The sequence below is a fragment of the Ixodes scapularis genome, unplaced genomic scaffold, assembly GCF_016920785.2.
Source record: "Ixodes scapularis isolate PalLabHiFi unplaced genomic scaffold, ASM1692078v2 PGA_scaffold11__112_contigs__length_91849675, whole genome shotgun sequence".
Taxonomy (NCBI): domain Eukaryota; kingdom Metazoa; phylum Arthropoda; class Arachnida; order Ixodida; family Ixodidae; genus Ixodes; species Ixodes scapularis.
Window position 1 is genome coordinate 62,885,765 of NW_024609837.1, and position 14,761 is coordinate 62,900,525.

At 51.5% G+C, this 14,761-nt stretch overlaps 1 protein-coding gene across 1 annotated transcript; it reads right to left on the reverse strand.

Moving 5' to 3' along the window:
* Positions 1–5,246: 5,246 nt before the first annotated feature.
* On the reverse strand, positions 5,247–9,452 carry LOC121835084. Its single transcript, XM_042289016.1, has 2 exons — positions 6,443–9,452; positions 5,247–5,761 (listed from the first exon to the last, which is right to left on the reverse strand). The coding sequence occupies exons 1-2, from the start codon at positions 9,450–9,452 to the stop codon at positions 5,247–5,249; spliced, it is 3,525 nt and encodes a 1,174-aa protein (XP_042144950.1).
* Positions 9,453–14,761: the final 5,309 nt, after the last annotated feature.

Sequence of the window (14,761 nt, forward strand, 5' to 3'; positions counted from 1 at the left end):
TTGGGCATTCTTGGACATTATGTCTAAAGGTCTCCTCAACGAATTATCTAACTTGTAATACATTTTAATCTGAATCGATTAAAATGTAGCGAATAATCGGTTATAGTTTTTAATCGATGCCTAGCACGTATGGATGCATATCGGAAGGCTTCAATTCAGCAGGCATCATTCATTTATTGAATCCAGCAGAGAAGCAGACAAAGGTTCGTTTGCAAAGCCGTGACGTCGGTGATGACGTCGAGGAAATAAGGGGAAGAGGTTGGCTGACGACATGTTACGGCTCCCGTTGTGGAACCTGTGCCGCTGCATTTTTAGCTGCTGACCGATGATCAGTTCAGCGCTGACATCCTTTCATTGAAATGGTTTAGATCCGAAACCGATAAGCAAACAGTCAAGGCTATAATAAAAAAAAAACCTTGATGATACCTACGATTACTGAGAGCGCTAGAACGGCAGGAATGTGCTTCAGTTGTTCCTCCTCCAGGGCGAGGCGAGCTTCCTACAATCCGTAACGCTTCGGGAAATCGGGAGTCTCGAACTTGGGAGGGCACCTAAAGCACGACAAAAGGCTTCGAGCGGGAGCTGAAGGCATCCGAAAAAGAGGAAAGGTGCCTCGGCATTCTTAACCTGTCAGTGACCAGACAAAACCTTCCTTAGTGGGAAAAGCCGCGATCGCTAAAGCTTACATTAGGTTTAGCTAACTCTAAACGAAAGCGTTTCATTTGACTCAGTTCATGTCCCACAAAAGCGTGACCATAATCTAAGACAGTTATACCTAATGAAAAACAAATTACGGAATATTTACACATGAAGGACGGAACACGTAGACACTACGGACGCGGAACATGCATGCTGTCCATGTTCTTTCCTTTTTGCGTAATTCTTTAGTAAAATGCTATCCAAAAACAAACGCAATATCCAAAAACGGTAGAAAAAAAAAATTTAGGTTCCTGTCAAATTCCTGTGACGAGGAATCTGTGCATGATTAATACTCGCCATGAGATTGCTCAATGATCTCAATACGAGGGTTTGCTTGAACAAGAACTCTCCCTCCTCAGAGTGAAACAATGAAACGTACGTTCACCCGCTAAATTTAACGGGCTTGCGACTCGCTGAATTTAACCTGACGGATGTACACTTCATCCGTGACGTCACGTCTTATAAACCTGTAAGCCAAAAAGATGAATTCTTCTCCGATAACAATGTGCCGTCCGTTTTAACACGCTACCCAAAGACCAAATCAATGGTACCCCCTTAAATAACAACGTGGGTTATATTAAAAGAAATATGTTCACTGACCATGGAACGCTTCAAACATGTAGGAGCACATCTTTGAGTTTTACATGTTAGGCTTGTCCAACTGCTCATCCGCAGTTTCCTGGTAAGTCTGGTTTTCTAGCGGATTCGGCTAAGGCAGAGGCCCTGCAACAGCCAGCTGATCATAGTTTTTTTTTTTTTTTTATATACTACAGCGCCGGAAAACAGAAACATACGTGAATATTGGTCAATCGCTCATTGCAATATATTTGAGGGAAATTTAAAACAGCCACAAAATTATGACGATGATCCGATATACATGGCTTGCACATGACGCACTCTCCCCTCCCCCCCCCCCCCCCCCTCCACATCAGAACCATCAGTATCCTGTTTCACCTGTGGCAGCTGCGCTGTCACAAGCCAAAATCGTTTACATGTCTGATTAAACGACATTACAGGAAAGGCAAAAAAAAAATGTCTAAAGATCGGGAACGCGTCATTCAAGCTCCAATGACTTCAATTACTTACATCGATTCTATAGTATTATTATAGATTGTAGGCATACTGCCTTGTATTTGTTTACCATACCTTAGTCTGTAACAGGTCAAGAGTTCGCCAAATGCTCCGCCTCCCTCGCGCTCCTTGATACACATTTAAGACACCTTGTTAGCGGGCGATTTTCACCGGCGAATGTGACCCTCGACAGAAAAGATACAATTCGCCACATTGGGGGGAACAGACTAGGTCCGTGCAACGAGCTTTGAACCTGGTATAACGAGGTGGGACCCGACCCTGGTATGGACGATGACTTCACCGCCGCGACTGGCCATACCACGAAGAACTTACATTCTTGAACGTATAGGTACGCCTCACCCAACGCCAAATTAGGTCTCTTCACCGAAGACGTGCCGCCCTCCACCGCGGCTTTCACAAACGAACCTCGCCAACACCGCGAAGCTCAAAACTAACGCCCGACCACAGACCACAGGCGTACCCTAATAGGGCAAAACCACGTCAGAGAGAGCAAACAAGTTCAGACGCCCCATGACACACGCTCGCCGATGCTCCGTCATGATTAGCGAAGCCCCTTTCTTTTTTCTCTGTCTTTCTTAACACAACTAGCAAACGAGGGACCCCCAATGGACATCCAATGCAGAAACAACAAAAGAAAAACATCTTTTGAAGCAGACAGCGTGTGACACATCCCAGTATAAAAAGAGAAACAAGAGACACATCCAGAACCAATCCATCCTGGACCAAATTCCTGCGCGCGCACAAGCGCACCTTGCATCGACCCTAGCTTGACGTCCTCCAGGCAGCGGAGTGATGGATTGGACTCCGAACAGACATCTCCGGAGAACCCCAATGATCGCGCTGACAACGATGCGTCCCTGGCAGGGGTACGTGCTTTCCAATATCTCTTACGGCCTTGCGTGCCGTTGCTGTTTCTTCTTTCAAGCACGACGTTTCGGTTCCTTTCATAGTACCCCTCCCGTCTTTAGTGATCGTGCGTGTCTACAAAATGCTACAGTCAACAAGTGTTAGCGGTCAAAGGCGAGGCATCTAGGGTAGCCTCAGCCTTGGATTCTATTTGTAGAGTCGCAATCGTTCCCATGTACGGCGGGGTTCACGTTGATTTGGCTGTTTTAGTTCTCTGCTGCTGGGAATGGTCGGGCGGTGGACATACCAGCCCCATTGTGCAAGTCATGCAGACCCGAGGACGCGCCTTGCGGGATTGTTCGTGGCGTGAATAGCGGAGAGGAGGTGTCGGTAATTGGCAACCGAGTTAGGACGTCCAGAAGACCTCTCCTTTGTGAGGCCGTCCCGATGACTGGAACCAATTTTAGAAGGCGCTGGTTGGCCCCGTGGAAACAGCATCGGGTCGGACGGGATTGTTGAAAGAACGTGCTTAGTAGGAGGTGACGTGACGGCGACGGCTGCATCTTTTATCCTTCTTGAAGTCGTGATTGCGTGCGTGCGTGTGCGCTTGGGTATCTCGTGCTCTTTCGCGTGCTTCTTGAGTTTGCAAGTTGTTGTCGAGGTGGCAGTTAGTTCCTGATGGCGAAAGAACGGTCCATGTTTCTCGTGACTAGGAGACATCGAAAAGGAGTCAAGAATGCTCCAGACGCCTGCAGGGAATTGTAGGTGCGCAGTCTAAAGATATCTCCTTTGGCAGCTACAGCCACGTGTGACGTATTCAAACAAGTATATTTTACTTAAACACGTTGTATCATCTTTTTCTTTTTCACCATCATTGTTTATTTCGTGCTAATCAGCATTCCGTAATAATAAAAAGCACACCGATAAAACGCTTAGTTAGAAAAGCATTTGCAAAGCAACGTTTGAGCACGATCTCAATGACTCTGCATCAGGCTAGATCGCCCTTGAAGGGACACTGACAGGGTATTTATGCTCGCCAAGGTTTCTAGTTGTACATGACATACGAAAGCCCAACTATCTAGAACACAATGGACTTCTTCCAAAACCGACGCGCCCCATCGAGGCGAAATGCCACGCAGTGCACTCTGGGAACTAGTTGGCCACTCAGTTTCGGTTTCGACTGAGCAGCTTCATCTCATGCTATCACGCCGCGACCGAACGCGCTGCTTGCGTTTTCGATTATCTGACTTTTCACGAACGTACAATACACTCATTCTCGAGCGATACAAAACGAAGACCGGGGCACTTTCCTTGGTTCCCGAAACACCGGATATTGTGCGTGCGTAGAACGTAGTAAGTCGTGGCTTAGTCACCTCACCCGACGAGTGCATCTTTGACCTCAATGTCAGTAATCCCGTCTAGTACCAGTGAACTACAACTGAAATTTGTTCGTCTGGAGCCTTACACACATTTTGTTTGCCAAACGTCTAGTAAATGTTGGTTCGTTCGTTGTTGGTACTTTGGTCCTGCCAAGTTTTGCAGGCCGATGGTCTTTGAAGTTCTCAGGAGGCGATGGAGACTTTGCGAGTTCTTTGGCGAACCAATTTATTTTACAAACTATGTACATCTGTACAAAGTAGGGTAAGTTGGCATACTCGGATCGAACAGGTCTAACAGATCTCCAAATCAGTCCAAAATCGACCTCCCTCGCCCCGTCCGGGGCTTTTGAAGGCACTCACTCCCTCACCCTCAGGGAAGTCTTAACCAATGGTTTCAAACTTTTTCAAAGTCACGGGGCGTCAGCCCTCCAATGGTCAGCTGGGGGCCGACCCGGCCGTTCATCAAGTTTGCAACGGCCACGGCTGACAGCTCCGTAACATTGGCACAGCCTTGGGTTCCAGACAGGGTGGCGCCGCACCAGAGCTCTTGGCCCGAAACTCGATCGTCGCCAGCGTACCCTGTGGGACGCTGGAGCACACAAGAAAACACGCGCACACACAAAACAAAACGTCCCCTTCGCGGAAGAGACAACGTCTTCGCCGCGGGGTGCCTGCTCGAGAGGACCGCGGTCACCCGTCGAAAGTAAAGAAAACAACGACAGCCAGGGTGCGTCCGCTTCCCCTCTTCCCCACACCCCCGCGCGGCCGTAATGAGGACCACCCGGTGAGGGGGTCCCTCGCGACTCCTTTACACCTCCCCACCAAGAGTGTTTCTGGTCCTTCTTGGACCTGCTAACAGTTTTATTACCCCTCCCCCAAGACAAACCCCCCCCCCCCCCAAAAAAAAAAAAAAACAACCATAAAACAACGACACAGAACTGCGGAAAACCAACACGGTTATTTCCGCGACGATCACAATGCCCGTACACATGGGCTGGCACAGAAAATAAAAGCACAAGTTATCACAAAACCAAAAGGCGAGCCACGCCGATAAACAGCTTACAATGCTTAAAACAATCAAAGAAAAAATGCACTTGGCGCGAAGTAACAAACGGCATACAACACTGACAGCAGCTCTCTCTGCTTCCCGCTTAAATGGAGGGGCAAGTCACGTTAAAAATAATTAAAAGAAATGCATGATTGCTCCCCCAAGCGCTTATGGCTCGGCGCCTAGCTCGTCTCACCTCCCAGTTCGGAACGGGCGCCGGCCGTGTCGCAGGGCTCCCAACATTCGTTTGCAATTCTGGACAAGGCGTCCGCGTTCCCGTGTCTAGAGCCCTTCCGGTGCACGACTTTGACGTCGTACCTCTGGAGAGCCAGAGCCCACCTCGTTATCTTTGCACCGTGAGGGACGCTTAGCGTCAGATACGTCAGGGGATTGTGATCGGAGACCACCGTCACGGAGGCGCCGAATAGCCATACATCGAACTTTTTCAGACTCCAGATTACCCCGAATGCCTCTCGTTTGATCGTGGACCACCGCATCTGAGTGGGCGTGAAGCGGTGACTTGCGAACGCGACCGGATTTTCTTCCCCGCCCTCTCCCAACTGCGCCAAACATGCTCCCACCGCGATAGCCGAGGCGTCGGTGTAAAGCCAATACGGCCTTTCCGGATCGGGCGTGTACAGCGCCACCGCGTCACACAGCGCCTTCTTGAGTGCCACGAATGCCTTGTCAGCCGCATCTGCCCAGGGCAGTAGGTTCGGGACCCTCTTACTGGTTAGCTCGGTGAGCGGTTTCGCGATCTCCGCATAATTCGCTATGTAGTCCCTATAATACCCGCATAGCCCCAGCGCGCTACGCAGCTCCCGCTTAGTGGTAGGGACCAATAGGCCCTCGATGGCGGCCAGTTTTGTCGGGTCCGGCGCATGCTTGCCGGACCCCACCACGTGGCCGAGGTACCTGATCTCAGGCTTAGCCACCTGGCATTTCTCTACGTTTGCCGAAAGGCCGACCTGCTCTAACGCCGTGAAAACTTCTTCCAGGTGTGCCGCGTGCTCATCTAAGGTTCCACTAAACACGGCGATGTCATCAAGGTACGCGCAGGCATAGCGTTCATGCCCGCGGAGTACCGAGTTCATGATCCGCTGGAACGTTGCCGCGGCGTTTTTTAGCCCGAAAGGCATGACGCGCCACGCGAACTGCCCCTGGTGGGTCACGAACGCCGTGGCCAGCTGCGACTCACTCGCGAGGGGCACTTGCCAGTATCCCCTCCGTAGGTCGATCAATGTGACAAAGTTGGCTCTACCGACGCGCATGATTAGGTCATGTGGGAACTGCATCGGGAATGCGTCCGTCGTCGTCACCGAGGTGAGTTGTCGATAGTCGACGCACAGGCGCACCGAGCCGTCCTTCTTCGCCACACACACGACGGGATGGGCGAAAGGGCTCTCGCATTCGTAGATCAGCCCCGTCTCTAGCAGTTCGTCGGTCTGCCGCTCGACCTCTCCCCTCAGCATTTCGGGTATGCGGTAGGGGTAGGCCCGCTTCGGCACGTACCCCGGGTCTAGCGCTACGCGGTGTTCTCCCACCTTCGCTATACCCGTGTTGGGCGAGAAGAGCCGGCGGTGTCTGTCGAACACCGCGCGAACGATGTGCGCGTCTCGTCCGAGATGAGCCGTTTGATCCTCTGGAAGTTGCGCCTCTTGACACGACCTCACTTTTTGTGGGGTACATTCTATGTCCCCAAAGTCATCATCTTCCTGAAACGCTACGCCAATGCCTTGAACGCGGCAGTTGTATGGTCGTAGTTTGTTGGCGTGCACCAGCTTGCGCTTACCGTCTGGCATGTCTACGTAGTACGAATGATCTCGAAACTTTGCTCGGATACAGCATGGCCCTATCCATTTCGGGTACATCTTGCCTGGACAGGCTGAGTCGAATACCAACACTTGTTCGCTCACTTCAAACGATTTCGGGGAGGCTCGTTTGTTGTGCTGTGTCGCGTACGCGTTCTGCCGGGCTGGTGCCGTCAACGAGGCTTCCTCCGCGGCGCGCTCGATTTGGATCTTTAGTTTGCGTAAGTACTCCGCCGGTGCCTCCCTTAGTGTCACGGGTATCGGGATGTCCCCCGTCCAGGATTGCTTCAACACTGTCAACGGGCCAGTGGGGCTTCGGCCGTACAGCATCTGGAAGGGTGACACTCCGGTGGTATCATGCGGGACCTCTCGGTATGCCCACAGCAGGAACGGAACGAACCGATCCCAGCCGCGGCCCTCCGTCTCAATGATATGGAAGAGCATGTTCTTGAAAACCCTATTCCAGCGCTCGACGGCGCCGTTGCTTTCTGGGTGGTCAGGGGTTGAGAATCGAGGGCAGCAGCCGAGTCGCGCCAGAAACTCCCGCGTGAGCTGCGCAGTGAAGTTTGTTCCACAATCGGAACTAATCACACTCGGGATGCCCGTCCTGCTGAAGATAGAAAGCAGCGCATCGCAGGTCTCTTTCGCTGACAGTGACCGCAGGCACACTACCTCCGGCCAGCGAGTGCACAAATCGATAACGCAAAGTGCGTACCGGTGCCCTCTCGCGGACGGCGTGTCGAGCGGCCCGATCACATCAATGTTCACCTGTTGGAATGGGAACTCGGGTCTTGTCAGCGGAATGATCGGTATGCGATCGCTCTTTCGTGGGTCGGACCTCAGCTGGCAACCATGGCAGCTCGAGCAGTGCAACCGGAGGTCGCCCTCGATTCCCGGCCAGTAGAAACTGTATTTGACTCGCGCCTTAGTTTTCCGGAACCCCAGGTGCCCTCCCCAGCATGACTCGTGGGCCAATATCATAACCTCGGGTCTTCGCTGAGCTGGAAGGACGAGCTGATAAACCCTTTGACCCAGCAGCTTGTCTTGGTGAAATAGCAACCCGTCTCTGATTAGCATACCGGCACGTCCCTTGCGGCCGTTTGCCCACGCTTCGCGCAAGGAGGGATCCCCCAGTTGTTGTTCGCGGAACTTCGACCGCTCTGCGAGCGCGTCCTCCGTTTCAGTCTCATCCGTCTGTGACAAAGAACTCGTCTCGGCGCGGTCCTCAGCCTCTGCTTCGCTACAGTCCCCTCTGGTTTCTACGCCTTCCCCGGGCTCCCCTGCAGGACTGCTAACCGCCGACGGCACCGCCTCCCCCACCGCCACGCTTGCCACCGTTCCGACCGGCGCGTCCGCGTGTATTGCTCCAAGCAGTGTCTCCCATGCCTCTCCGGAAAGTAGGCAGTCAGTGCGAGACGTGAGTCGGTCGGTCAATGCGCAGAGAATAGGCGCCGTTTCGCGAACTTCAGCAAAAGGAGAACCCCTGTCGAGGAAAGCCAAGGGCAGCAACACCAGACTCGCCTCCACAGATTCCCCGAAAGCAGATTGTAGGCAGATCTTGCCGCAAGGCGTCCTGAGCTCATCGGGCACCATGGCCTCCCTCACCACGGTTATGTCCGCTCCAGTGTCGAGAACGGCGTCGAGCTCGCGTCCCCCACAAGCTATTCGGGCCGATATCAGCCCACTGGGCGGCGGCGAGCGCGGCTCCGTGGTGACCTGAGCAGTGAGCTTTTCAGTTTTAGATGGTGCCTTGCCGCTCCCGTTTGCCCGGCGACTCGTAGCGTGTGGACAGTCAGCTCTTAAGTGGTCCAAGGAGCCGCACCCGTAGCATTCTTTCCGCTGGCCCGTACCCAGTCTAGCGGCCGGACTTCGCGTGAATTTCGTCGTAGCCGCGGCTCCCCCGTTTTTTGCTCTGCCCGATCCCCCTGAGTCCTCTGCGTCAACACTCTTTGACGCAGCGCCTCTACCCTCGGCCTGCTCGTAGAGCCTCATCAGCCGGCTCAGCTCCGGCGCCCTGTGCCAGCTAGGGTCCTCTTTCAGGGTGACGTAACTCAGCGCCTCAGGCGACATCCTTGCCTTCAACTGGTCAGCCACGAGAAGGTCAATTAAGTCGCCTTTAGTCTGAATTCCCCTCGCTTCTAAGTAGAAGTGGAGATAGCTGCGCAGCCGCGTGGCGAATGGCATCCACGCCTCTTCCCTCCTTTTGGTGGCGTTAAGGAATCGTTTTTGGTACTCACCGGGCGCGAGCTGCAACTCTTCGAGTACGGTCTCCTTAACTCGAGCGTAGTCGTTGAGCTCCGCCGCGGTGAGTCGCGTGGCCAAATACCGAACTTTTTCAACCACGTGCGGGAATATCAACTGGCCCCATATAGCCCTCGGTACGCGATATGTCACGAAGATGGTCTCTACCGCCTCGAACCACACGGGCACCTCGGCTTCTGATGGGAATTTCTGAATGACGCCCGACAAAGCTTTAGAGAAATGTCGCAGGTCATCCTGCTCTCCACGTTCGCCTGTCTCCGCCGGTCTGCCCCCCTCGGCGCGGCGGTTGGCCGATCGAACGCGCTCGAGCTCCATCTCGAGCTCGAGAATTTTTATGCGCTCTCTCGCTTCCTCAAAGTTGAATTCGCTTTGGCGCTCGCTCACCAACGTCGTGGTGCTCCCGCCTTCCCCCGACGTCCCTTCGCGTCCATCGTCCCTCCGGTGCGTTTGTCCGGATTGAAATGCCCGAACCTCGTAATCATACGCCCTGCCCCGGCCTACTGCGACACGACCACTCCCCTTCCAAAAAGGGAAACAAGACTGAGCTTACTACTTTGCAGGTCCGCGTGGGGTCCGTGCCAGTGTAGCTTGCTTGCTGGTCGTCCGTGCCGCCGGCTCGATGACTCCGTCGTGAACAGGCTGATCCCCGCAGGATCAGAGGTTCACCCGACGAGCGACTTGCCCTGGGACACGCACAGGACTCTGCCGGCCCTCGCCACCGGCTCCTCTGGCTGGGCTCCCAGGATCTCACTCGCTTGGACGCACAACTCCTTCGGTTCGTCAGGAACGCTTGACTCTCGTTCCCGGGACGTAGCTTCGCTCGGGACAGGTTCAGGACTCCGCTGGTCCTAGCCGCCGGCTGTGCTGGCGCGGGTTCCCGGGGTCACGTGATGGTCCGCCGTGGGCGCCGTCCTCTCGCCTGCACTTGAGTCTCCTTCGTGATCTTCAGTCGCCTCCGCAGTTTTCAAGACCATCCATGCCGACTGCGCCAGGCTGTGTTGGTTCGTTCGTTGTTGGTACTTTGGTCCTGCCAAGTTTTGCAGGCCGATGGTCTTTGAAGTTCTCAGGAGGCGATGGAGACTTTGCGAGTTCTTTGGCGAACCAATTTATTTTACAAACTATGTACATCTGTACAAAGTAGGGTAAGTTGGCATACTCGGATCGAACAGGTCTAACAGATCTCCAAATCAGTCCAAAATCGACCTCCCTCGCCCCGTCCGGGGCTTTTGAAGGCACTCACTCCCTCACCCTCAGGGAAGTCTTAACCAATGGTTTCAAACTTTTTCAAAGTCACGGGGCGTCAGCCCTCCAATGGTCAGCTGGGGGCCGACCCGGCCGTTCATCAAGTTTGCAACGGCCACGGCTGACAGCTCCGTAACATTGGCACAGCCTTGGGTTCCAGACAGGGTGGCGCCGCACCAGAGCTCTTGGCCCGAAACTCGATCGTCGCCAGCGTACCCTGTGGGACGCTGGAGCACACAAGAAAACACGCGCACACACAAAACAAAACGTCCCCTTCGCGGAAGAGACAACGTCTTCGCCGCGGGGTGCCTGCTCGAGAGGACCGCGGTCACCCGTCGAAAGTAAAGAAAACAACGACAGCCAGGGTGCGTCCGCTTCCCCTCTTCCCCACACCCCCGCGCGGCCGTAATGAGGACCACCCGGTGAGGGGGTCCCTCGCGACTCCTTTACAGTCTGCTTCTTGTTACTTCATTGGGCGAAAAGCAAGCCGCATCCTCACGGGGTATCGAAGTTGAGGCCAGCGTTTACGCATGAACTTTTAAGGAAACGCAATAAATTCGACCTCACTACTGCACAAAAGTTACTACGATGTCTTCCTCCTGTCAGCATATATCCCCCACTCAAATTTTATGCTGATAGAAGATTAACTTTCCGCAAACGCTGAGATCGGCCGGCTACGACTTAGGCCCTAACAAGCGTCCCCCCTACTCCTCGCTAAGCCTTTTTGGACGAGCTTTTACTGACGCCCGAGATCTGTGCCGGGAACGGTGTGTCTGAAATTATCTCGGCATACTCAGGCAGGAAAAAAGCAAACACATAACAAATATTATGGCCATTAGCAACCGTAAAATGCGCTTTGAATTTTTTCGAGCACTTGTGTGAAGAATGTCGCACCGTGCGCCGGACGGGCATGAACCCCAATGCGGTGCGCATAGGGGTTCATGCCGTCTGACGCACTTCCGGCGAACGGTGCGACATTCTTCACACAAGTACTCGACTTTTGAATTCTTAAAACGGTCTGTATGCTCGAATTAGCCTATATGATTGCAGGATAACTTTATGCGCATTTGCGATGTTGAATATTAGTGGAATGCAAGCGGGTGGGGACTTCACTTCGTGCAGTGCTGCGGGTCAGTACAGATAAGAGATAAGTGTGTTGAAATTGAGCTTTTCAATGGCACCTCCGAGTTTTACCTCGCATACCCAGGCACATTAAGAAAAACAGTAATTGCAAAAAGTAATATTTAGTCTATGGACGCACGAAGCAAACTTCCTGATCAAAAACACTAATGTAAAGGCGCGAGCTCGATGTATGCATACTTATTGTTTGCTACAGCTTGTTGTTTCGTACACAAGCAAGATCCCCGAGCACCCGAGCTTCGCAGCGTCGAGACTCCCAGCACTGGCTCGTCCACATACCTCGATTGAAACGCTAACAGGAAGGCTTAAGTACAAAAATACAACAAGCATGTGTTAAGACAAGCTATACGTCTCGGGCTTGTGCTAAAGCTTCGAGGCCTGACCATTTAGGTTAGTTTAAAGACCACAAATGACGCTCTTGGGACCAGAAAACAGTCTCTTGTCGACGTGTCGATCGAAACCGAAACCATGCCACCCTCCTCTCTGGCCAACTAGTTCCCAGAGTGCAACGCGCGCCGTGTTGCATGCAGGGCTTTATGGAAGTAGTCTATTCGCGGCTAGAAATTCGTTCTTTTTCCGCCCGAAAAAAGTCGATCGAGAATTCGCCGGTGTGAGTCGCGCTCACTCTCTTCTCTGTGGTCACATGCTGTTTTCTTCGGTTTAGACACAACTACCGAATATGATCAAAGTGTGTGTGTGTGTGTGGGGTGGGGGGGGGGTCATCGAAGACAAGTACTTAATACTTAAAATAAAAAAGAAATATTATACCCATTTTTTGGTGGCTTCTAAAAAGCCGCAATTACGTTGATTGAAGAAAACAAAAAGTTGCACAGCTACGTGACTTCCCCCAACTCTCTCCTCTCCAATATTTACTCTTCCTCCCCAAGTCCAGTTTCAACTTCAATTTCGACCAGCTGCATTATTTTAATTTTGTTTTTACTTTATTAAAATATACGTGACCCGCTATAGCAAAATATGAATAATTAGTAAACTACACGTCTCCGTGGGCGCCACACTTCTTGTTCCTGTTTCATTTTAGGTTAAACCGCCCGATTAATATCCTCAGAAAGGCAGCCAAATGCTATGGGCTTTCTGTACTTTATGCTACACACCGACACAGTGCTTACAAACGAGCCCGCCTTGCCCACATCAAATCTCGGCACTGCGCATGCGCAGAAACCAAATTCGGAAGGAGTAAAGCGTCTGCGCATGTGCAGTACCGACAGCAGCGCCACCTTAGTGGCGTGAGTCATGACGTCAGTGAGTTGGGTTGGTCTATACTCCGTTTTACCCTACGTCCAAGCGCAGCGGATGTTAGGCGCCATCGGAGCCAATCCGAGGTCGTCTGAGCGTCACGTGATTTCAGAGAGGGGGCACAACAGCGACGCGTGGAACGCGTATTATGCACGGGCTGCGTCCACGAAATGGGATTGGCTAGGATATGTCGCAGCGTCCGCTGCGTCCACGGACGTAAGTACGTGAAACGGAGAATAGGCGGGTTCTTCTCTAGTATATGAGAGCGTGGTGACGTCACTCGCCACGTCGCAAGCTGCCGTCGCCGCGGCGGCCTGCGCAACAGTAATCTTTACCGAGAAACGTATGCGGTGAGCGCTACGTGCCTCACGTGGGTGTCGGGAACGCCTTATCATCAATTATCTGGTTCAAATGCTTGTTGTTTATTGAAATGAATGCTGTGCTGTATGTTGTACGTTTGATGCATGCACTTTTCTCTTCAATTGTTGCAGTTTTACTTTTTATTGTTTGTTTTCTTTTTTCTTGAGGACGCCGACGCGAAAAGAATCCGACCAACGAGTCATATACAGCTTCGGTGTAAAAGGTGACGAGCGCCGTGACGAAGCACTTTTGATGTTGCTTGATTGGCTACATAGGAATATAGCTCATACATACCTGAAGATGTGTGTCTCAGTCTCCTTTGACACCCCTAATTGTGTCAGTCATAGTCAATAATGCCCCTGATTACCAGGGACGAATGTTCGTTGATAAAAAGTGCAAGTATTACTTTCCCCGCGAAAATAAACGAAACCGCGCATTGTGCGTCTCAAGCACAAAGTGTACTTGTCGAAGCTGTTTGCTCTTCACTAACTTGCAGTCAACAAAGTTACTTGATGGCACAAGTGAAACTGCGGTCTCGAAACCACCTTCACAGAAATCATATAGTATAGACCTTTTCATTTTAGTGGTTGCCTCACCGGCGGATAGAGGGCGCTGACGCTCTCGGCGCCATTAGGTTGCTTCAATTTGGTTGGTTTCAGTTTCAACGTGAACGTGGCTATGTTGCTGTTTTACGTTGTTTCTGCTTAATTTTGTGATACGATTATTTTGCTTGTGGCGCACAACCAATGAAACAGTGGTATTGAGCCACTTTTAGGATTACGAGGTGTATTTTAGCCTAAATTGCGGGCTTTTTTTACCTACTCCTTTATGTATCCGATTATGGTCGGTTGCGTAACGCCTTACTGATGTACAGTGAAGATTACCGTCGTCTATAGCCGTACCCGGTGACACCATTTTCAAGAAAAACAAACTAATGAAGAGACTAACACGTGAATGTAAAGAAGCATATCGACAGCTTAATTAGCAATATCTATGAGAAACAGCTTGAACGCTAAACACTTGCACAGAGACAGGACAGGACATACAGAGAGCTGAACTATCAACTATTTAATACTTCGTCTTCCTCCACCTCCTCTTCTTCTTAATCCCTTCGAGCATTCCACGATTGCGAGATATGAACTTCTTAGAATTTTTCAAACAGAACAAAGCATGGTGAGAAGTGCATATAAAAATAAATGGTAGACGAAAAAAAAAATGTCTAAAAAGTGCATCTTATCTCGCAGTTGTGGTATGCTCGAAGGGACTAAGAAGAAGAGGAGGTGGAGGAGGAAGTATTAAATAGTTGATAGTTCAGCTCCTGTCTGTGTGCAAATGTTTACCGTTGAAGCTGTTTCTCATAGAAGTGTACTAACTAGCTCAACTCAAACCAGTGATTAGCATTGTGCTGAATCGGACAGAACAGATGAACTTGCGAGTTTACTACTCACTATTTGGTTTTCGTGGGCACCCAACCTTTAGTGAACTTCGCAGACTAAAAACGTATCGTGTAATGACGCAGATAATTGATATAAACACTAAGTATCGCCTTGGCCTCTTTTCTTTTTTTATTCAGTACTCGAGCATGTTTTAACAGGCCGAGTCGGAAATTTCTTAGATTATCAACCCTG